Source organism: Colletotrichum godetiae, assembly GCF_030913485.1.
Source record: "Colletotrichum godetiae strain CBS 193.32 chromosome Unknown BDP55scaffold_40, whole genome shotgun sequence".
Classification (NCBI taxonomy): Eukaryota; Fungi; Ascomycota; class Sordariomycetes; order Glomerellales; family Glomerellaceae; genus Colletotrichum; species Colletotrichum godetiae.
Genome location: NW_026851288.1, coordinates 23,131 through 44,386, shown reverse-complemented (window position 1 = coordinate 44,386; position 21,256 = coordinate 23,131). Strand labels below are relative to the sequence as shown.

The window sequence follows — 21,256 nt, the reverse complement described above, 5'->3', positions numbered from 1 at the left end:
ACCGCCCCAAGCACTCCTTGGACTGCCTTCGCGAGCTCACAATGCCTTCCTCGAAGCCTTTAAAGATCAAGCCTTCCGAGGTTGCGGCGGACACCAAGAAGAAATTGATCCCAGAAGTCAACAGGTACTTCCGCGAGGAGTGGCCGCCTTACTCGATTCTCTACTCTCAACCACTGCTCCAGCTTCCGCTCAGCCGTCCAGCTTTCATGAGCTCAGACTTACCCAATTTCTGTAAGATTCACCCATGGCCGTTCTCGGAACAACAGCTAACCGTAGCAGATGTTGTCCATAGCGACCCTGTAGACTGCGCGCTGGGCTGGGCTCAAAGTGAAGGAGTTCGGATTCCCTTCATCTGCGCCGCGAACGAGAAGCGACCCGGAGGTGATTGGGAAACGGGTGTTGTCGGTTACGAGGTATGTTAACAATGGTGTGCCTTGTATGACACAACTCTGACTCGATGGCGCTATGTAGGAGAGATTATGCCGACGCAGCAATCTGTCAGCGACGCTGGGCTCTCCTCATCCGGATACATGCATGTCAACCAACTACCCGATTCCGATCGAAGGAGCCATCTATTCTCCCGACGTTGGTAGGCACATGCAAATGACCTAACATACTGGTTACTCTTGACTGACGAAGTGCGCAGTTCGGTTCCGCCAATTTCAAGACAGAATCGAGTCGCTCGACATGAAGGATTGGAGGTCGTTGCCAGTCATTTCCATGCCACCAGCGCGATGGCCGAAGCTGACAGACATGGGACGAAAGTACTCCTTTGCGGAAGAGCGAGAATTGGTACGGAACAAGATGCGCGCTGCCTTGCGAATCTGCGTGTTCAATGGCTACAACCACGTTGTCATTGGCGACTTTGGCCTCGGCAACGGCTACCGCAACCCGCCCAAGGAGCTGGCAGAGTTGTGGCGCGAGGTCTTTCTCTACGACCCGGAATTGAGGGGGCAGTTCCTAGCCGTCATGTTTGCTTTCGAAGATGACAGGCAATGCACAGCCAAGTTCATCCTCGACGACATCGCCAAGAAGACGAAAGGGAGCAGCAGTAGCAGCTCTTCGAAAAGCAAGTCCAAGAGCTCGTCATCGTCCAGTTCTAGCGGCAGTTCATCCAGTCACAAGAGCGACTTCAAAATCTTCAGCGAAATCTTCGCAACGAGCGAGATAGCTAGAGTTCGGAGCCAACCCGACCCACGCTACGCCTTCTCTGCAATTATGGATGGCTCTTGACCGATTTGCTCTTGGCGCATCCTCGACCGGGTTTATGTCTCACCCATGGGTACTCGATATGAACCGGTGAGACCTAGCCGTACGTCAGGCTGGCTGGGGCGGCATACCCTGGGAAGAGAGTCTTGTCTCGCCGTACGACCTGTCATGCCAACACATGGCTACAAGAAAGGTGTTTGTGTCTCGCAACACAAGCTATTCAGCACAACTAACGACTGCGACCTTGTCCAAGTACGCTAATTGGTCCGCAATGACCGGACGGGGGGCTCTATTTTTTGCATTATTCGACCGGGCTTTCAGTTCAGCGGCCCACACTGGTTGCTTTTCCCGCCCTTGCACACGTCGGGCTGAAGCACCTTGCGATCTCGAGGGTCCCCGGATCTACAACGTCGGGCGTCAATTGCCCATTCTGGCCTGTGGGCTCGGCGAGCTTCAATAGTGGTCTTTGGCCTTGTTTTCTTATGTTTTCCCTTCGCGATTTTCATGGGGAATTTGTTTGTTCTCACTGGTGCACATCATCATACGGTTGATTTCGGGTTGGCGGCGTTGGAAATGGCAGGACAGACTGGATAGAACCGATATAATTGGGACCTGGGAGCTTTTGCAGGCGTCTGGCGTTTTCTCCTGGGTCAAAAATCACAAACCCCCTCATATTCCATGTCCGGAAGCAATTTTCAAGCATGATCATATCTCCCTCTTTCCTATGCGCAACCCAATTCTCCAAAGAAGTGAGGGCGTCTGGATGTAGGGGTAGGCATGGTGCGCGCAACCTCGCCAACCCGACTGTCCGGCAGTCATATGGTGTGTCGAAAGAGCATGACCTTGCTGCAGCCGCCTCATCTTTACCCTGGCAACGTGATCACTCCGTTAGGGGCCTGACATTCAATACCGACGACATTCTTGGCTAATATTCTTGCTCAGCAGAATCTGGAGTACGGTTGACCTCCGCTAAGCCGAAGGGGGTAGTCACCCGGACCAAAGGGGGGAAGAGACCTGCAGCAAGACTGGAAAGCGACACACTTTTTCGACTCGGGATACCCGCGCCTGGGGAGTTTGAGTTGGACGCTGAGGTTTCCGCCCAAAACGTCCTAGCAAGAACGGCAACATCAACATCCGCGACCATTGGAATGGGCCAGAGTTTCTGTTTCTGCCCGCTCCTCTGTCGAATTCGTAATCGACTTGTCCTGGCCATACTAAAATGTTTGCCTAGGCACGTGCCGCGGCGCCACTTGACGAGAAAAAGCAAGTATAGAGAAGGCTCGCCTGTCTTGCCTGTTTACCGACAGCAAAACTTTGGCTCTCCAACGAACGCTCCAGGAATCGGTGTCTCTGAAGGGATGAATGAGCGGGAGTGTCTGACATTGTCTTCCCAACACCGCGGTTGGTCAGGCTGGCGCAGAACGATTGGCCATGAGAGCTGAACATCCGAGGGTCGAGGGATCTTCGACCAGGATGGTGAGTGCCTATTGGAGGGCTGAGAGGACACCCAGGTTTGCTTTTTCGGGAGCTGACATGATCTTGGGTGCAAACAAAGCTGCGCATGTCCTCGTCATGATGGAAAGAAGGTCTACCGCGACCCCGAAATCCAAATACCTCACCCCTGCCTGCATGCCAGATCTTGACCGGGACATTCGATCGACTTGAAGTTTGGGTATGACTGCGTCGGCTCTCCCCACGACGACCCCCACTCCCACCCGCACAAGCAATGGACTCTCTTTTCTGCCTTCTTGAGAGACAATACTGACTCTGGAGTCCGGAGACCGGCAAGATGGCCCTTGAGGCGGGCAGGATCCGCGAACACGGTGATACGTCTGTCACTTCTCAATTTCTCGAACCGCCAGATGGCTGATGCGAGGCATCTTGCCTGTGCCACCTAGTACGGCCGAAATGCGGAAGACCCGTTACGGCCTTTATCTACGGGAAGAGCTTTCGTAGGCCATGGGAATCCCGCCTTCGCGATCCTCTTAGATGAACATACAGCAGACTTACCTACCTGCCTTGCTACCCGACTGACGGGGAAACCACCCCAGATGTCCCAAGGACTTTTGAGGTCATAGGGAGGATCGCGGGACAGAAAGAGGGTTTATCTTTCGAACCCCTGGAACCGGGGGCTGACACCACCAGGGCCCGACCACGCGGGACCGGAGGGCACTCCGCGGTCGAACATCCCGAAGCCCTCTTCAAATGCTGGCCCTTGCATGGGCCCCTTGCCATCCAATCACACCTAATGCGCTCATGCGAGAGGGGCCGAGCTGGACTCCCTGCCAATTCCCCGATGTGGTCAGTTACACCAGACACGGACACTGGCGGAAGACGGGCGGGGGTGAAGATGCGAAAGACATTCCGCGAGGACTATCTCTGTTCAGGGAGGCCACTGTGAGAAGAGTCGCGGGCTCTCTCTCTCTCTTTTGCTGTCCTTTGACTCACCTTCTCTGCCCATGCAGCAGTCAAGGGATACACTGGCATCGCTTTAGAGACCAGGGTGAGTAGGAAACTTCTGCCTTTCCTAAAAATCTTCATGAAGTGGTTTCCCGTTCTAGGCTGGGGCTTAGAAACGATTGCTAGTGCAGAATCGTCGTCATGCCCTCCCCCCGGGTAACAGTACTGATGAATGTCGTGCCGCGTGCATAGCTATCCTTGAACTCCGCATTGGACTCATCAATGGCATGGGTGTGTGGATGATCGCTGCTGCGTCGACGCCCAACCCGTCGTGCAGCACGACATGATGCTCGACGGATAACAGGAATGGGACAAGGCGGCAAACCACCTGTTTCTTTGATTTTTTCCCTCCCAACGGGAGACTCAAACCATCATCGCAGCTCACCGCTCCGAGGACGAGAGACATTTAGGGCGGTGACTATCCCACCGCTAACGCTTCCTCTTCTGGCATTTTGAGCCGCCCAAAATAAGACGAGGCGTTCCCGGATGGAGATCCCGCCTTACGTTGGGGAATGGGAGGGTTTTTTTGCTTGTCCACAGGTGGACTCTTTTTCTTTCCCTCCCTCCTCTGAGACATGCATGTAAGCCTCATCGGGGAGAAGAGGTCGGTCGGTCGTAGGTACAAGGTGAGGAAGAAGAAAGAAAAAAACGTATCGATCTCCATCAGGGATCACGAATTTGTTACAGCTGCGCAGATCAGCTAGACGAACCCCCCACCGCCTGCCGACATCATCAATGCCATTTCACTGCTGCCTACCTGACTTTTGTTTCCCCCGAGCGCCAGACTGGACGGGTTGAAGGGAGGAAGCAGAGAGGCCCAACGCGGCCTCGGGTCGATCGTCCCATATTGGACCCGTCCAGATCATGCACATCAACCTGACCCGGATGTACCGAGAAGAACCTGCCATCTGGACTTGCGAGATGAGCGAGGAGCACGGGAGGCGGGATGGGGATTGACGGAAGCAAGTACGTATACCTAGGCTGGTAAGCCGTGAGAAGGCCACTCGGGAGGCTGCATGTTTCAAGGGCCTTGGACCCAACGACGTTCACTCGTTCGTGCCCTGTCATATTATTTTATCCTGCCCTCGCCCCTCGTTCCGTCGGACTTACCTCTAAGCCGGCATAGAAACGATCCAGAGGGAACGGGTTACAGCGGGTAGCGACACCGTGAAACCAAAGTTGAACAAACTTGGAAAAACAAACAAACAATGGCGGTGGCTGCTGGGGCTAGGAAGACAGCATCAAGTCGCCTTTCCCGGCACGCCCCCTTAACGGTCTATAGTTTTACTACAAAGTAAGAAAAGCCCAGTGGCATCTGTCTTACAAACCTTGAGCAAACGTCACCTATCGAGGGACGGCAGGTACAAGAAAAAAACACGACGAGATTTGATTATGAGTAGCAATTCCCGCCCATTGAACTCTCCCCTCCCGACTGGCTGTCGTGGGAAGCTTGGCGGGGGGTAAATTGGGTGGTTCATCTCGGGCGGTCTTCATTCCTCTGTGATTACGTGGTGTTCGCATTATGTTTAGGTGACTGGTGTCCCGTCAACCATCACATCTCACATATCACAGTCTTGCGTTAGATTTCCTACGGGACATGAAGGGCAGGGGCTGACTTGGCTTTGGATGAAATCCGGCGAAGTACGGTAGTATACCATGGAGTCTTGAAGGGGGTCACTGATCGGGGACTGTCATGTCTTATGTCTCGAGGCACTGGGAGGAGAAGTAGTGAGGATGATCTTTAATGGTGTTGACGTAGGCTGGGAGGGAGCCGGGAGTGTTGATGAAGCGCGTTCGCAGTTGCAGCTATATGTAATTGAGATGGTATATCGAAGGATGTGTGCTACTGCTAGATAGGAGTTGACGTCGAAAGAATTACGGGGACTAAAATCGTGGTCGCTATTCACCGACCAGCGTCCGTTGTAGTCGATGGCCGAGCGGTACAACTACAGCCTTGAATGGTGGAGTTGTATGCTGGCTCACGGTCCTACATAATGCCATGAATAGATTCTTTCTTTTGTCATTCTTCACCATAGTAATTTTGGTGATGGCCGATGCTTGTCCTGGGGATCTGCCTAAGAAGGCGGGTACCGATACTTCGAACGAATTACACGGAATATCATCACGTGTTTGGAGAGATCGCGAGTTCGAGTCGAGAATCTCCTCGTGTCTGTATGATAGGTTCTTCGTATTTACTGCCAGGAAAGGACATCATGGCCAGGGCATCAACTTAGGATGTTGCAGCTCTTTGCAGCCTGGACTAGATGCTCGTGACAGTTGCTTGCAATGGCCGGAAAAGACCAATTCCAAGTGGCTGAAAGAAACCCATGGCTCTTCTGTGTCTTGTCCATCATTCAGTTCTCAGGGAATGACCGCCGGCCCGCAACCTTCCGATGACGGACGCAGTGGCGGTTCCGAGCAAACAGGGAGTGGCCGCCAACTTGTTGCTGAACTTTGCCCAAGGATTCTCGTTACTTCGTCAGGCTTTCCAACACTCAGCTGATGATGGAGTCGCCGTGGTAGACTACGTCGCATTTATTGCCTTGCGGCTACTCAACGCTCGCCAAGACGTGGGCAGCGATTATCGTTGGCAGACATGCAAAAGACAGAGCTGTCGTGGATTAATGCCTCGTTTGCCGGCCATGTCGGTGAGGCTTTGGAGAAGGCGGTGCGTGATGGGGGTCCATCAGTGCAATCGCTTGATGTATTATTTATCATCACATGAGAGACCAGGCAGAATCGTCGAGTAGTCTGCTGGAGGTGTTCTTGAATGGTTGTTTACTACTTTCTTTTCGGAAACCCTGGACACCCAATGTATATGCAGTTCTGACAACGCTCAAAACACTAAAAAAGTTGAACCCACGCCTCAAGACTTCCGCTCGATCGACCGGGACCTCCCACTCCCTCCCACACACACACTCGCTGCCTCCTTGCCTCTGCCCCTTTACCAGTAGTTGGGTCTCAGGCCAGCGAAGCCTGCCAGTGCGTTGGCGTCCGTCAGCGGGTCGTCTCTCTTTCTTTGGCCGGAAAGCTATCATGGTATGTTAGCGACAGTCCTTTGTCATGAATGTTTATAGAGTGGGTTGGTCTTACCTCGAGCTGGACGCTTCTGTGGAGATGTACGAGCCAGTCGACGTAGCTCTGTGCTTCGTTGTTCCTGTCCTCGACGAGCATACGCGCAAACTCGTACTCGGCACCGTCGATACCTTGTCTCGCGAGCTGGATCCCCAGTCCCTTGGAACCCCGCATGGTCTTGAGGAATTCGACAATGTTACGTACTTGAGCGTTCAGGTGCGTCTGAAGCATCGGTAGTGAAGATGTGTACGCGTCGAGGCTCTGAAGGGTCGTCTTGTCTTCGCCGAAGAGATCGGCAATGAGGTTCGGTGAGGTCTGGGAGTGGAGCCACAAGAGGCACTGCTGACCGTTGTCGACGAGGTAGACGCCACCGGGTTCAACACGAGAGAAGGACGTACGAATCGCGGGCGGCACCTTGAGATGGCCGGACTCGTCGGGGAAACCCTCCTCTGGAGTGAGGTTGTGGATGGGAATCATGCGCGGGTACAGGTATAGACTCAGCTCCTTGGCACCCATGGAGCGAATCATCCGCATCTCGTGGACTCTGCGGTCGGAGCTCTCATTGCCGCCCTTGAAGGCGCGGCACTTGAGGAGACCGAGCATGTACATGGAGAACTCCTTGAGCCTTTCCGGCATGACCAGCTGGCCGTCTGGTTGTGCTGAGGTCAAGAAGTTCTTGCGGTATGCCGAGAGAATGTCGATTGTACGCTCCGTTAGGTGATTGCGGACATCCTTCAGCGTCGCAGAAGTACCCGCCAGCTTTGTGCTTGCCTCCTTGGCCAAAATTGTGAAAACAGCATCTTGGTCGATGAACTTGACACTGTCTCTAGGGTTGTCGCAAACACTTGCAATAATGTTGGAGCAGCGCACTCTCCGCTGGCCGGAAGCTGTGGTGTACAGCAGTGCCGACTGGAAGTGGGCGTCAAGTTTTGAGTCCAGCTTGCCGTCATAAGAGAAGGTAACGCCCATGGCCTTGTCAGCATCAATGACACCAATTTCCAGGTCGGCACCGAAGGTATGGTGGATGAAATTGCCGTGGTAGCCGTTGATCTGCAGGCCGTTCGAGCAACGGACCTTCATCAGAGCCTGAAAGCCAGTCTCGCGTGTGACCGCGTGCTTGATTTCCATGGACAGCTTAGTGTTGTCACGGGCTCCGATGAAGTTGGGGTAGTAAAACGTCTCTCCACCGGTAGATGCTGCAACGTGACCGACAGTGGCGATGTCAAGGTATCCGCCAGATGGCGAAGCGAGGAAGAAGTCGGCACCGATGCCCGTAGCAACCATTTTCTCTGCAACCTTCTTCCATGCCGGGTGCTCTGTAGAGAAGAGTTTCTTGTCGATCTCTCCACCAGGGTGCTTGCCATCGTCGCGGAGGAAAAGACGGCCAGGGCCCCAGGTAGGCAGAGCCGCCAGAGAACAGACGATCTTGCCTCCAGTCTTTTCTAGGGCAGCAACGGCAGAGTTGAGAGTCGCCAAGAGGGCAGGTTCAGGGTTCTTGATGTTGGAGAACATGGTGGGCAGCATAGTAAGCAGAGATGTGATGACATCCCTAGGCAATTCAGTCAGTGCGATGATCATACGATACACAGCAGGCAGTCTTACTTGGATTCGTAAGGGTCGACAAAGAGACCGTCACTCAGGGGTACGAACGGGTCCTCAAGATCGGGCATAATCATCATCTGGGCTTGATCCAGGGCGGGCTGTGATTGTCAGTCCATGTTGCAATGTCTGGAGTGCTGGGGAGCAACTCACATTAACGTTGTAGAAGTGGATGTCCTTGTCATAAGTCACGAAGCCAACCTTGGCACCAGGGGGTATGCTCCTCTTCGGCTCGCCATCCTCATCCCGTTCTGCGTCCTCGCCACCGTACAAGGCGGCCACGATACCCTCGCAGAAGGACTCGATGAATCCCTTGTTGAAGGACTCCTGGGTAACATCAATGACGAACAGCCATCGCAGACCAGTAGGCTCCTTCGTCCAGTACTCCTTAGGCACTACGAACTCCACAGTACCCCTGGTAAGCTCTGGCCGTTGATCGCGATCCACTCTGACACCTTGGGGTGTGAGTGCGGAGAAGTATTCGGACGGGGTATCATTGGGGTAGGTGCACAAGTTGCAAACGAACTTGTTGCCGCCGGACCGGAACATCATGAAGGGGTTGACGTAAGCTCTGCAGCGACGACATCTTGGAGGACCAGAGTCACCAAAATCGAGGACTGGTATCTCGAGCTCGCCGGGCTGAAGAGGTGCCATGGGCTGCAGGAGGAGACCCATTGGAAGACCAGTAAGTGCCAGACCCTCGGCATTGGAAGGAATGCTGTTCAACGTTAAGCGCGCGAACTTGGGCGATGCGTTACCCTGGTCGTACGCAACATAGGAGACCGTCGAGGGAGGTGGCAAGTGCTTCTCAAAGGTAGGATACACATTGGAGAAGTAGTGTTGTTGAAGAGAGTCACGGGAGACTGGCACGCTAGGCAGGTCGTCCAAAGACAGCTTCTGGTGCCCGGAAGTCTGAACTACTGCAGGCGGTCCGCCAGCATCGGTGCCGTTTCGAGTCGCGAATTCGGCCGGAGAAGCGGGATTGGCGGGTGAAAAGGTCTGGCCGGCGGCGACGGGGAACTGGTTCATTTGTGCATATTGAGCTTGCGAAGGGTCGTTGAGGAAGGCGGTGGCGTTCGTGCCAGCAGCGGGGATTCCGTTGAAGGGTTGCGACGAGCCTGTGGCCTCGACCTGGTGGTATGCGTGGCGGTCCTTCTTCTTCCTCCTCGCTGTGCCATGGCCATCACCGAGTGACATGCCTCCCATTTGTGCCGCTAAGTTTTCCTGAGACTGGAATCCAGGACTCTGCGCATATTCCTGGCCTGAAGGAGCGCCATACGGTTGTGCCTGAGGCGGCGCGGAGCCAGGCTGGCCGCCATAATATTGCTGTCCTGGAGGTGCAGGGGCGCCGTATGGACTTCCCTGCTGGTATTGCTGCCCCGCGATGGGAGGGGAGAATTGGGGAGGTGCGGGCTGTGTCGATCGATTGGGGTTCGAAGGGTCTTGCTCGCCCTGGCCTAGCTGGTGATACGTGCTGAAATCAGACATGTTTGCAGAAATAGGCGGTGGTGAGTGTGTTGGAGGGTTGCGTGAATCGAAGCTCGTGGTCGATTGCTCGTGGGGAGTCGGATTAAATGCGGGCTAAAGAAGGTACCGTAGCTTTCTAGGTAGCTAAGGTCTTTGAGGCACGACCAGCTAGCTGTTGTGCACCGTCAGAATCGGGTATCAAGGTCGGGACTCGCAGAGGAATTGAATAGAAATGCGCGCACGCAGTCAAGAGCGCGCCATGCTCTGCAGGATCGTGGAAAAGTGATGTTTGGCAGCAAAGTCGAGGGTAGGCCGAGCTTCTGGAAAAGTGACAAGCTTGAATTGTGTCCCCTTTCGATGCTCTCTGGCCAGACGCACGAATCAACAGGGATCCGGGCCAAATTGACACGATAACTTTCCGACCTGTTTTTCCAGGCCCGATGTCTTTTTTGGCATGTACCTCACGGATACGTACCCGACCTTATATTTTTCGACCCTGGCCAATGCGGAAGCTTCAGCCTCCAGCAGCTGTCCGTTGGATCCCACGGAGCCGGGCTTCCATTGGTTCCACTTGACGGAGACAAAGTGATCTAGTCCTAATCGGGTACGGAAAGAGATCGCCGTCGTTCCGATGCCACGCCTGTACGAGTTTCCACTTTATTATGACGGCGGCGGGCCTCAGTTGGCCCCTGCTCTTCTCTGGTGCTTAGCGGTACGTACCTTAAGCACCTTGCAGGCTTGCACGCAACCAGCGCATGCAACCTTGGACTTTTTGGTTCCTGGATTCTCTGACGCGACACACTCTGTTGAACCTGGAATCCCACGACTCGCTCCGCTTGCAACAACGACGACAACAACCCATTCTTGTCTGACACCTGCGCGCAAGCGCTATGGTTAATGCTCCCGCGCCTGGACCTTGAAGCGACTCCGTGTCAAATCAACCCAAGACTTTCATCTTCAAACAATGCATTGCGGTTCTGCTGAATAGATACCAATCATGTTTACCTTTTGCCCTCTCCAGGGCGCCCTTTCCGATTCAACAGCGTCGCAGTCGATACTTGAGCTCGATGGTGGTGTCAAGATTCTCATCGATCTTGGCTGGGACGAGTCATTTGATGTTGAAAAGCTTCGGGAACTTGAAAAGTAACCGACCCTTCCTCCTGCTCGGTGCGCGCTTCATGACAACCGCTGACATTCCTCTAGACAGGTTCCGACCCTGTCCATCATCCTTTTGACGCACGCCACGACATCGCATTTGGCTGCTTTTGCCCACTGCTGCAAGAACTTCCCCTTGTTCACGAGAATCCCCGTATACGCTACCCGACCTGTCATCGATCTAGGTCGCACCCTGACCCAAGACCTCTACGCCTCTACCCCTCTGGCCGCGACAAAGATACCCCACGGCTCTCTGACCGAGGCCGCATATTCCTTCTCTCAGCAACCGACGGCTGACAGCGACTTTCTCCTACAAGCGCCGTCCCCCGAGGAAATCACTCGATACTTTTCCCTAATCCAACCTCTCAAGTACTCGCAACCCCACGAACCCCTTCCGTCTCCCTTCTCGCCGCCGCTCAATGGCCTCATGATTACTGCCTACAATGCAGGCCACACTCTCGGAGGAACCATATGGCATATCCAGCACGGTCTAGAGTCAATTGTCTACGCTGTGGATTGGAACCAGGCCAAGGAAAATGTCTTCGCTGGAGCTGCCTGGCTAGGTGGGGCTGGAGGTGGCGGCGCTGAGGTCATCGAACAACTCCGTAAGCCGACGGCTTTGGTGTGTAGTAGTAGAGGTGCAGAAAAGGTTGCTCAAGCTGGCGGCCGCGCAAAACGCGACGAGCAGCTGGTCGACATGATCAAAACCTGCGTCAGCCGGGGAGGAACGGCACTTATCCCGGTGGACTCCAGCGCACGTGTTTTGGAGATTGCATATCTGCTAGAACAAGCGTGGAGGACAGACTCGCAAACGGACGGTGGCAGTCTCAAGGCAGCAAAACTGTACCTCGCTGGACGAAACATGTCGAGTACCCTGCGATACGCACGAAGCATGTTGGAGTGGATGGACGACAACATCGTGAGGGAATTCGAATCGGTGGCCGATGGGCAACGCCGACCAAATGGTGCCGAAGGGAAGAGCAAGGAGGGGGTCCCTTTCGACTTCAGATACCTGAAACTCGTTGAACGCCGGGCACAAATCGAGAAGCTTCTCTCGAGCTCCGCGGACAATGTCCAGGCAGAAGGAAGAGTCATTCTCGCAAGTGACGATACTCTGGAATGGGGTTTCTCCAAAGACTTGATCCAAGGCCTAGCAAAAGATTCTAGAAATTTGGTCATCCTCACAGATAAGCCAGCCAAGTCACAGACCGCAAGGCCATCAATAGCCAGAACCCTTTGGGATTGGTGGACTGAACGGAGAGATGGTGTTTCGGTGGAGGAGTCAAGCAACGGTAACAGTCTCGAGCTTGTCTACGGTGGTGGCAGGGAGTTGGAGGTACAGGAGGCCAAGAGGCAAGCGCTGGAGGGAGAAGAGCTCAACGTGTACCAGCAGTGGCTCGCGACTCAACGCCAGCTGCAAGCTACCCTCCAGAGTAGTGGTGGGGCTTCCTTGCAAGCGCCTGCAGATGCTGCCGATGATGTCTCATCTGAATCCTCTTCAGACTCTGGCGAATCCGACAATGAGCAGCAAGGCAAGGCCCTCAACATCTCAACAACCATGGGCCAGGCAACACGCAAGAAGGTTGTCCTTACGGACGAGGACCTCGGCATCAACATTCTGACGAAGAAGCGCGGTGCTTATGACTTCGATGTGAGGGGTAAGAAGGGCCGCGAACGGTCGTTCCCTCTCGTCATGCGGAGGAGACGAGACGACCAGTTCGGAGACGTGATCCGCCCCGAAGACTACCTGCGTGCTGAGGAGAAGGAGGAAGATACACCGGACAACGAAGCTCTGCGTAGAGATGACGATGACGACCGACTCGGAAAGAAGCGCAAGTGGGACGATGGCAACAACAAAGCAGCAAACAAGCGCCAAAACAACAGAGCAGGTTCTGCGGATGACTTGGACGCTAACGGCCCAGGCGACCATGTTGCTGACGAGTTCGACGACGTGGAGGACGTTATTGAGGAGGAAATCCAAGGTCCTTCCAAGTTGATCGTATCAACAGAGAAGGTCATGGTCAACTTGCGCATCGCGTTCGTTGATTTCAGTGGATTGCACGACAAGAGGAGTTTGAACATGTTGATCCCATTGATCCAACCGCGAAAACTCATCTTGGTTGGTGGTACTGCGGACGAGACAACAGCCCTCGCTGCAGACTACAAGAAACTGTTGGCCGCCCAGATTGGAGCGTCTGAAGAGAGCGCGATCGATGTCTATACGCCAGCGATGGGTGCCTGGGTAGACGCAAGTGTCGATACCAACGCATGGGTGGTGAAGCTGGCAGACAGCCTGGTAAAGAAGCTCAAGTGGCAGAACGTTCGCGGCCTGGGCGTCGTGACTGTCACAGGTCAGCTCATTGCGGAGGCTTTGGCCAAGGAAAAGCTCATCGATAAGGACGACGGGGCCAACAAGAGGCAGAAGACAGAGACCGAAGATGCCGAAGCAGGCGAGGAGGTTAAGAAGGAGGAGGAGGGAGAAGACGAGGCTATCGAGATCGAGGTGGTACCGACGCTGGACTTGTTGCCTTCAAACATGGCATCTGCTGTGCGTTCGGTCGCACAACCGCTACACGTGGGCGACTTGAGGCTCACGGATCTGAGGCGAGCGATGCAGTCAGCGGGATACACGGCCGAGTTCCGTGGCGAGGGTACGCTGGTGATCAACGGCGCGGTGGCGGTACGGAAGACGAGCACGGGCAAGGTGGAGGTGGAGAGCGTGGGTATTGCGGATGCGGCGACGATGATGCAGCACCGCAGCACTTTCTACGAGGTGAAGAGGATGATCTATGATGGTCTGGCCGTGGTAGCGGGAGCATAAGCGCATGTCGTGACTATCACAAAGGAGGCCACCTGTGTAAGACTAGATACTCATTGACTAGATACATTGTGGATTGACATGGAACGTGCATGCCATGATTTGGCAAGAAATTGAAGTATTTCAATACCATCCAGGTCATACCGGGCACAGCTCGTTAGATAATCTGCCGTATTGCGGAATCGGGGATCGGCCGGTCCACAGTAGACTTTTTGTAGAATCAAAGGCAATCCGGCTGCCCTATCACAACCTTCATCCTCCCATCGTGTCATGCAGATGAGCAGGGTGGAGTCCATGTCGAGACCGTTCTACGCTGCCAGACATGATACAAGCATCTTCGAGACGGGCACGACCGTCGTAATGCAGTTGAACTTCAACGAACAGTCTGCGGTCGAGCCGGCGCTTTGGGCCTTAATGAATCTTACCAATCGAGCCGGCGTGCCTGCCAACGAATGGTGTGTCTATAAGCTCCAGGCCCATGGGTGGAAGACGCCTGGGAAATTTGAGGCGCTAGCCTGGAAATACTCCTTGAGATTTCGTCAACCCCATCACATCGGACCTGACACGATTCAACACGGCCAACCACATCCTGTCCGAAGACATGCGCTCCAACAAACAGTTTACGTATTATAAGACAAGAAGGTATTGGAATATGCAGAAGGCATTGGGGTCATAGCATGGCAAGAGAAAGCGCTTTGGATTAAACGGCACGTTTGGGCATTATGAGAGGGCATCAAAAATCTTCGGATCTGTGAACACAAGTTATGCTGTCTCTGCGAGTGTGGTCTTAATACATACACCCCCTGAGTGAGATGTGAGGCGGGTTTGAGCTTTTGAATGGCTGCGATGCCATATTTTGCTCAAGCATACCTTCAAAGCTTTGACCGGCGCGGCACCGGCGCAACACGGGAGATACTGCACCGAGATGCACTTTTCCGGGACTACAGTCCCGGTCCGGGGCTCGGCGCTTGCCCCGACCAGTGAGGGCTTGCCCATTGGGCCAAGAAAAACGTGACTTCGTGTGACTCGCGTTTCGAATCCTCCCCGCGAACGGCGCGTTGCCGCGTCTTCCATAGAGGCAGGAGCTGAGAGTCGACAGCGCGTCGTTACTGCTGTTGTTTCCTCATTTCCCGTGTTCCTCCCTGGCCTCTCTTCTTCATGTTCTTTCGTTGTCCACCTTTCCCCATATCACGCACTTAGGCCATGTTGAGACAAGATCTCGCCCTGTCGCTCATGGCCGACGGGCATGCACCCAAGAAACGCAAAATTCGCAAGGGCACAATAAGCTGCTGGGAGTGTATGGCGTACCCATGCTTACTGGACCATTGCATTTCCACTAACGGTTCAATGGTTGCTAGGCAAACGAAGAAAGATTCAGTGTCAATACTCGGACCAATCTCAAGACATCTGTATTGGATGTCAACGCCGCGGCGTCGCTTGTCGGACCCAGGAATCCGATGACGATGCGATAGAACAAGATCGTGCGGTTGGGAAACAGTAAGAAACAGAGGAGACGTTACGGAAGGCCGTGGCGCTACTCGAACAGATGACTCCAAGTAGCCAGTCTTCTCACACCGGGAGCAGACCGTCTTTTCCAGAACCTGGCTGCTTGAGACCCTCGAGCGAGCAAGCTCTTCTAAGGCCAGAATGTACGCAACCGGGGTCACCATTAAGGCTGCTAGCTCCTACACCCTGTCCGAGCATATAAGTTTTTGACAGTATCCTGGTACGTCTAGGCCCCTCTAGTGTCTGGTACGATTTCTGACGGTAAATCTAGTTCGACGACGATAATAGAGGCATGGATGAAGGTTTGCAGGGTTGTCTCGTACACTTCATGCATTGCTCCCATCCCAACAAGATGCAAATTCGATCATCTCGGCGGGTTACACTGCGCCTTTCCTTCAGTTCTTCACATTACCCTACCAAGATCTACTCCTAGGCCGAAATAGATCAGCCTCGGATTTGTCTTCCATACTCAGTTCCTCAAGCCACCCAGTACTTCTTGCCCAGACGCTGCTTTACCTCGTCAATGGTCTTCAGAATCTACCTGCTTCTGCGCCCAATAAAACCAACTGGATCTCGGATGCTGCGCGAAAGATGCCATGCAGAAGCATCTTACTGGTGCCTCCTGCGTGACTGGGAACGATGAAGTCATGGGCGCACAAGAAGGCCCGGAATGCTTGATTCTTGAGGTTGTCTTTTGCACCAATGCGGGCAAGCTGCGTCGCGCTTGGATGGTGCTTCGAAGGGCTATCGGTCTTGCCCAACTAATGGGCCTGCATCATGATCAACCGGACAAACTCATAATACTCGATCCCCAAACCAAAGCCTCAGCATCGCTCATGTGGCATAGGCTTTCGAGCCAGGAGAGGTACTTGGCTCTCATGCTCGGTCTACCTGCTACAACTCTTGATAACCCGTGTACGGCAAACACCAAGTTTACCCCTGAGGAATCTCCCTACGACCATCTTGAGCGTAGTCACAGTCAGATAATGCGCCGCATCACTGCTCGAAACGAGAGAATTCAGCTTGGGGACTTTGGGGTCACGCGACAAGTTGACCAAATGCTGTAGGTGGCTGCTCAGCGTATGCCTGCCGATTGGTGGCTAGTTTCAAACACTCGACTGAAGCAGCATACTGCAAAGCAAAATGATAGGGGAAATCTTGAAGTCACCCTTCAAATATTACTCGAGATCACTCACTTCAATCTATTGATCCTCCTCTACCTTCCTTACATGCTACAATCCAACTGCGGCCCAAATTACGAGTACAGCAGAGCGGCGTGTTCAAATGCGAGCTGCGAGCTCCTACGTCGCTATATCAAGTTTCAATGCAAGAATCACATCGCGTTCTGCTTTAGGGCCGTCGACTTCTCCGCCTTCACAGCGTGCCTCAGCTTGCTCATCGCATATATCGAGGGATGTAATCGTGGCTCTGATGCGGTTGATTTTCTCGCCCATCAGAGACCGAGTGATCGTGCTTTGGTTGAGGAGGCCATCGAACTAATGCTGGAAGTAGACACTTCCAGCAGCGACTCTCTGCTGAATCAGACCGCTTCGATGTTAGAAGCCTTATCTAACATTGAAGCGGATGCTGCTAGCCCTTTGGGTAGATCGCCGGGGAACGCATCTGCCAAATCAGTTGGTGCTTGTGGCAGTCGGTGCTTACAGCTTAAATTTCCAGCACTCGGGACTATCAAGGTCACGCGGAACGGCATCTCCTGGTATTCAGGACAATATTGCGAGATAATTAAGTATGTGGAACCGGGGAGTGCCATCTCCGAGGTTACTGGCGGACCTGATCAAAGTCAAGAGGAGCAACTCCAATTCCAAGAACCTGGGAACGTACTGGAGGAAGGTCCTCATCACATAAGTCACCCAAAAAAAAAAAAAAAAAGAGCCTTGATTTTGATGTGGCGGCGGATGAAACGGACTGAAACTGGCAAGCTGCTGGTGGCATGTTCCTTACGCCGACTTCTGGAGGATTGGAAACTTCCATAGGAGAACCGCAAGCCAACTGTGTGGGCAATGAACTTGTCTTCAGTATCTAGAACCCAAGGGGCCAGAACCAGCTAGTTGTGGGCATAGCAGTTGGCCGCTCGAAAAATGAGCAGCCAAAGTCAAGACTCACGGTCAGTGATGTGTCGAGGACGAAGAATATGAAGATTCTTTCTATGTTCTAAGTTATGCAGCAGATATCACAACATTTCTTTACTAATTCTTCTCCAACAACTCCTGAGGCATTCCCTTGATAGCCCTCTGCTCTGCGGGTGTAAGTGAGATGTAAAAATACTTCTCGATAGCCCGCACGCGCTCAGCCTCGTTATTCAACGTCTCCAAGAGCTCAACTTTGTCACCAATCTTGCGCTTCACCTCGTCCTTGTGCAGCACAATAGTACCCTCGGCCTCTCTTGTCTCAGTATTCAGGATCGTCCGCATGCACAAGACTGTCTTGACAAAGTAGCTGGTTGGTCTCATCATGACGGCATAGTTCATGACTTCAAAGTCCTCAGGGAAGAACTCTTGCTCTGTGAAGCAGTTGCGCTCTCGGAAGGGGCCGTCGGCGGTGTCGGTCGAAGAGTACACCCACATACGCTGGCTCGAATCCGTGTTCTGGTCTAACTTTTGGTAAACAAGCTTGCCTCGCAGGGGAGCGATGGTGGTGAACTCGTGGCCGGTCTCTTTTTCCAAGGGCACGGGGATCATGGTTGCTCCTTTGCCGAACCCGACGTCGACTAGGTAGCGCTGAGCGTCGATCGTGACGATGTTGAGCATATGGGACCTGTCCGAGGTCAGCAACAAGTTGTTATTGGGGTTCCCACAAATGCCTACCATCCGCCGAACCTCTCATCTCCCTTGATCTTTGCACCGACGCTGACGAGACTAAAGCCGAGTCCCTTGAGGACAGCACCGAATAAGGCGTTGAGCTCCATGCAATAACCGCCTTTACCCTGGACTACAACCTTGTCGAAGAGATCCTCAAGATCAATGGAAATCAGGCGGTGCTTTGAATAGTGCAGGGTCAAACTCTCGAAGGGAACTCGGGCAAGTTGATGAGCCTGGAGTTCCTTCAAGAGCTGCAGCCGATCCGATGCATGTTTCTCCCGCGGGTAGTTGATGTGGTTGAGGTACCGATCAATTTGCTCCTCGCTGTACGACATGGTGAACACCGACTAGGTCTGGAAAGACATGCAAGTTGGAAGATTTGGCTAAACGTAAGTGTAAAGAGATATTTTGGGATTTTTATAGGCTTGATTACCAATCCAATGTGTATTCGTATTTACATACGATGCAGATGCAACTCCAACTGCAGGCCTGAATAGCTCCGATGAAGTTCAGCTTGGGTGCCTTTTTCTGGCATGAGTAATAGTTTCTACATGTACTAATGACGTGGGGCATCCCGAAGGGCGCGCAGGCTTGCGATGTCGGCCATGAATTGTTAAGGCAGTCAGGACAAGCGCCCTCGGTTAAGGCATTTTTGGGGGCCATCTCACAACTGATGAGGATGAAAGACAGACAACATCGGCGAGAGGGAACGTTTACTTCAAACTAATGATGGTGAGATCTATTCCTTGAATTACTACGGATGTCTTGCTAACAGGGGATGATACCTGCTGAGAACCCCACTGAGCCACGCAGAGCTAAACGGCTGTTGGACCTTAGTAGTTCATCAGGTTTGCAAGCGAAGGGGGCAAATGTGTAGACATCTGGGCTTTGGCTTTCCCTACGTTTAGTGGTGGATAGAAACGATTTTCACAAACATTTTAATAGTGTAATTGGGTCGTGATGTAGTTCGCTGCAAGATTTACAGACGGGAGGGCGAATTGATGCGAGAAACCCCTTTTAGGAAGGTGATTGTTGCGCCTGTGAGCACGTAATCACAGGCGCCTTCTACCACGTCACTAGACAAATCAACTTCACCATAACGACAGCACTGTCTCCAAACGTATTTCGATATCGCTCTTGATCAATGCGACCATACATCATTGCAACTTTGATCGCATGTATAGTCTCTGCAATGGGTGAGAAGTTCATCGTCGAGTTTGGCAGCAGCAAGGTGTGTTCTTACCATCGACTCAACTGTCTGTGCCCCGCGGGATGCGCTGATGCTCGCCCCACAGGATGAAGATAGAGAAGCTCTCATCAACACGTTGACAGCGGATGAAAGAACCAAAGTAGTGAAGATATTTGATCATGCGATCTTCTCTGGGGTAGTCATCGAGACCGGGAACCACAATATGGACACTCTTCGGGCTTTGCCCAACGTCGGCAATGTCTGGCCATCGAGAAACGAGGGGCTCCTAGGGGCGCTTGGAGGTTCGGAAGCGCGAAGAGAATCTGCCGAATTATAAGCGATACAAGAGTCAAAGTAAAGCATTCCGAAAACCCAAGACATGTAAAAATGAAGTTCGCCACGTCTAGCGAAAACCAGAATGGGCATTCACAATGTCTACCACAGGTCTATAGCTTTTGAGATGAGTGCGTCTAAGCCTTGAAAGAAGCCACTTCCGATACAGTGGTGAGGAATCTTGGCACATCATGTCCAAACCGCCCAAGAAACAGGCCGTCGACGGCCTCGCCCAGCTTCTCGAACAAGCCCGGCCCAGCACTGCCGCCATAAATGACTCTAGTCGTGCCCGTTCTCCTCTTAACGCTCTCAAATGCCCTAATCCCCTTGACCACCCCAATAACGTGGCCCTCGCTAGCCGGCTCGCTTGCGCCAATCGCCCAGACAGGCTCATACGCGATGATAACTTCCGCAGACTCAGGCACGTCCGCCAGGGACTGATCAATCTGGACTTGACACTCTCCCAGTGCGATGCTCAAGTCTCCCTTTGTCTTTTCGCCGATGCAAATCAAAGGCGCCATCCCGTTCCTGCTCGCCGCGGCGGCTTTCTTGGCCACGACCTCATCGGTCTCGCCAAATATTCTCCTTCTTTCCGCATGCCCGACCTCGACGATGGAGACGCCTGTCTCACGTAGGACAACCGGGCTAACTTCTCCGGTGAAGGCTCCAAAATCATCCCAGTGGCAGTCTTGTGCGCCCAGCCGGATTGGCACAGATGTAGACTTAAGGGCTTCGCTGACGGGGTGGATGGAGATGAAATCGGGAATGATGAAGATGTCGACGTCTTCCAGAGACGAAGACAGAGCGGCTAGTTGTGTCTGAACTGTGATAATGAAGTCGAGCGTGCGCTGGAGCGGGAAGTACATCTTTGTCGAAAGGCCGATAAGCCTCCGGTTCGGTGGTGCAGTCATCTTGAGGGTATGGCACTGCTCCGTGCAATGTTGTCTGGGCGGCTTCTGGTTCGATGGAGGGCTTGGTGCTTCACGGGTTGTTGAGTCGCATGTGAAGAAACGCAGCGTCCGGGCCATGCACTTCAAATAGTGCGGAAAATCGGGACCGTACCCCGCCAGGAGGGGCTTGCGGCCGGTCACTCGACCCATTTTTGCGGCAATCTTCCTCATCGTGTCGTCAAACTTCCCGGTTGTCCGATGGCATCAAACGGCGGTGAAGTTATCAATCACGGAATCGGGAAGTACGATGTTTCTCCGTCCATCGTTAGTGATATATACGGCCAAACTTCCGCTAGGAAATCCAACCAAGCTCACTTGAACTCTGCCCCACCAAGTACAAAACGCGGGGAAGCAAGGAATGATGAGGTCCATCTTGACGCAGAGGAAAAATGAAACAAGAATTGAAAGAGCGAGAAATGTAGTGTGAATAGAGATTAATTGCCTGGAGATTGGAGTCAAGGAGTTGTGGGTTATCCCGTAAATAATCAACCAGCTCACCTAGTATCATCCACTTACTGCTGCTCTTAGAGTCACAATGCTAATCGAGCTTGCCGCGGGCTTTGCGTCGCCTCACTGGTCACCCTTGTGAGAATGAAAAAATTAAGTGAAAGTAAACGAAATCAGGAAGGTGGGTGTTCATGCAGTCTTAAGTACTTTTCTATCATTAAGCACTAGG

General features: G+C 53.2%; 8 protein-coding genes across 8 annotated transcripts; 5 read left to right on the top strand and 3 right to left on the bottom strand.

Moving 5' to 3' along the window:
• Positions 1 to 41: 41 nt before the first annotated feature.
• Positions 42 to 1,233, top strand: BDP55DRAFT_635113 (uncharacterized protein; the record flags this gene model as incomplete). Its single annotated transcript, XM_060572743.1, has 3 exons — positions 42 to 413; positions 472 to 589; positions 647 to 1,233. The coding sequence occupies 3 exons, from the start codon at positions 42 to 44 to the stop codon at positions 1,231 to 1,233; spliced, it is 1,077 nt and encodes a 358-aa protein (XP_060426140.1).
• A 5,075-nt stretch (positions 1,234 to 6,308) lies between these two features.
• On the bottom strand, positions 6,309 to 10,243 carry BDP55DRAFT_616373 (Sec23/Sec24 trunk domain-containing protein). Its single transcript, XM_060571266.1, has 4 exons — positions 8,497 to 10,243; positions 8,347 to 8,444; positions 6,763 to 8,293; positions 6,309 to 6,700 (listed from the first exon to the last, which is right to left on the bottom strand). The coding sequence occupies exons 1-4, from the start codon at positions 9,829 to 9,831 to the stop codon at positions 6,614 to 6,616; spliced, it is 3,051 nt and encodes a 1,016-aa protein (XP_060426139.1). The 5' UTR covers positions 9,832 to 10,243; the 3' UTR covers positions 6,309 to 6,613.
• Positions 10,244 to 10,807: 564 nt separating this feature from the next.
• On the top strand, positions 10,808 to 13,786 carry BDP55DRAFT_558833 (RNA-metabolising metallo-beta-lactamase; the record flags this gene model as incomplete). The annotated part of the gene is made up of 2 exons (XM_060569842.1): positions 10,808 to 10,953; positions 11,014 to 13,786. 2 exons carry the CDS (start codon positions 10,808 to 10,810, stop codon positions 13,784 to 13,786), a joined length of 2,919 nt encoding a protein of 972 aa, XP_060426138.1.
• A 915-nt stretch (positions 13,787 to 14,701) lies between these two features.
• BDP55DRAFT_673693 (uncharacterized protein) lies at positions 14,702 to 15,756 on the top strand. Its single transcript, XM_060575617.1, has 3 exons — positions 14,702 to 15,080; positions 15,142 to 15,509; positions 15,561 to 15,756. The coding sequence occupies exons 1-2, from the start codon at positions 14,987 to 14,989 to the stop codon at positions 15,282 to 15,284; spliced, it is 237 nt and encodes a 78-aa protein (XP_060426137.1). The 5' UTR covers positions 14,702 to 14,986; the 3' UTR covers positions 15,285 to 15,509; positions 15,561 to 15,756.
• BDP55DRAFT_673692 (uncharacterized protein) lies at positions 15,754 to 16,421 on the top strand. Its single transcript, XM_060575616.1, has one exon. It carries the CDS (start codon positions 15,886 to 15,888, stop codon positions 16,354 to 16,356), a length of 471 nt encoding a protein of 156 aa, XP_060426136.1. The 5' UTR covers positions 15,754 to 15,885; the 3' UTR covers positions 16,357 to 16,421.
• A 1,009-nt stretch (positions 16,422 to 17,430) lies between these two features.
• BDP55DRAFT_673690 (N-acetyltransferase) lies at positions 17,431 to 18,636 on the bottom strand. Its single transcript, XM_060575615.1, has 2 exons — positions 18,115 to 18,636; positions 17,431 to 18,064 (listed from the first exon to the last, which is right to left on the bottom strand). Exons 1-2 carry the CDS (start codon positions 18,441 to 18,443, stop codon positions 17,497 to 17,499), a joined length of 897 nt encoding a protein of 298 aa, XP_060426135.1. The 5' UTR covers positions 18,444 to 18,636; the 3' UTR covers positions 17,431 to 17,496.
• Positions 18,637 to 19,186: 550 nt separating this feature from the next.
• BDP55DRAFT_673687 (uncharacterized protein) lies at positions 19,187 to 19,677 on the top strand. Its single transcript, XM_060575614.1, has 2 exons — positions 19,187 to 19,339; positions 19,404 to 19,677. Exons 1-2 carry the CDS (start codon positions 19,253 to 19,255, stop codon positions 19,632 to 19,634), a joined length of 318 nt encoding a protein of 105 aa, XP_060426134.1. The 5' UTR covers positions 19,187 to 19,252; the 3' UTR covers positions 19,635 to 19,677.
• BDP55DRAFT_673683 (Triosephosphate isomerase) lies at positions 19,678 to 21,167 on the bottom strand. Its single transcript, XM_060575613.1, has one exon. The coding sequence runs from the start codon at positions 20,749 to 20,751 to the stop codon at positions 19,768 to 19,770; it is 984 nt and encodes a 327-aa protein (XP_060426133.1). The 5' UTR covers positions 20,752 to 21,167; the 3' UTR covers positions 19,678 to 19,767.
• Between the last annotated feature and the right edge of the window lie 89 nt (positions 21,168 to 21,256).

What these genes read in the sequence shown, in the direction of transcription:
- BDP55DRAFT_616373 (XM_060571266.1), bottom strand. Translation starts at nt 9,831, where the DNA reads ATGTCTGATTTCAGCACGTATCACCAGCTAGGCCAGGGCGAGCAAGAC. An exon ending in GTCGACCCTTACGAATCCAA is followed by an intron (nt 8,294 to 8,346) that starts GTAAGACTGCCT and finishes TGAATTGCCTAG; the next exon opens with GGATGTCATCACATCTCTGC. An exon ending in ACAGAAGCGTCCAGCTCGAG is followed by an intron (nt 6,701 to 6,762) that starts GTAAGACCAACC and finishes ATACCATGATAG; the next exon opens with CTTTCCGGCCAAAGAAAGAG.
- BDP55DRAFT_673693 (XM_060575617.1), top strand. Translation starts at nt 14,987, where the DNA reads ATGTTGAGACAAGATCTCGCCCTGTCGCTCATGGCCGACGGGCATGCA. An exon ending in CACAATAAGCTGCTGGGAGT is followed by an intron (nt 15,081 to 15,141) that starts GTATGGCGTACC and finishes AATGGTTGCTAG; the next exon opens with GCAAACGAAGAAAGATTCAG.
- BDP55DRAFT_673692 (XM_060575616.1), top strand. Translation starts at nt 15,886, where the DNA reads ATGCAGAAGCATCTTACTGGTGCCTCCTGCGTGACTGGGAACGATGAA.
- BDP55DRAFT_673690 (XM_060575615.1), bottom strand. Translation starts at nt 18,443, where the DNA reads ATGTCGTACAGCGAGGAGCAAATTGATCGGTACCTCAACCACATCAAC. An exon ending in GATGAGAGGTTCGGCGGATG is followed by an intron (nt 18,065 to 18,114) that starts GTAGGCATTTGT and finishes GACCTCGGACAG; the next exon opens with GTCCCATATGCTCAACATCG.
- BDP55DRAFT_673687 (XM_060575614.1), top strand. Translation starts at nt 19,253, where the DNA reads ATGCGACCATACATCATTGCAACTTTGATCGCATGTATAGTCTCTGCA. An exon ending in TCGAGTTTGGCAGCAGCAAG is followed by an intron (nt 19,340 to 19,403) that starts GTGTGTTCTTAC and finishes CTCGCCCCACAG; the next exon opens with GATGAAGATAGAGAAGCTCT.
- BDP55DRAFT_673683 (XM_060575613.1), bottom strand. Translation starts at nt 20,751, where the DNA reads ATGAGGAAGATTGCCGCAAAAATGGGTCGAGTGACCGGCCGCAAGCCC.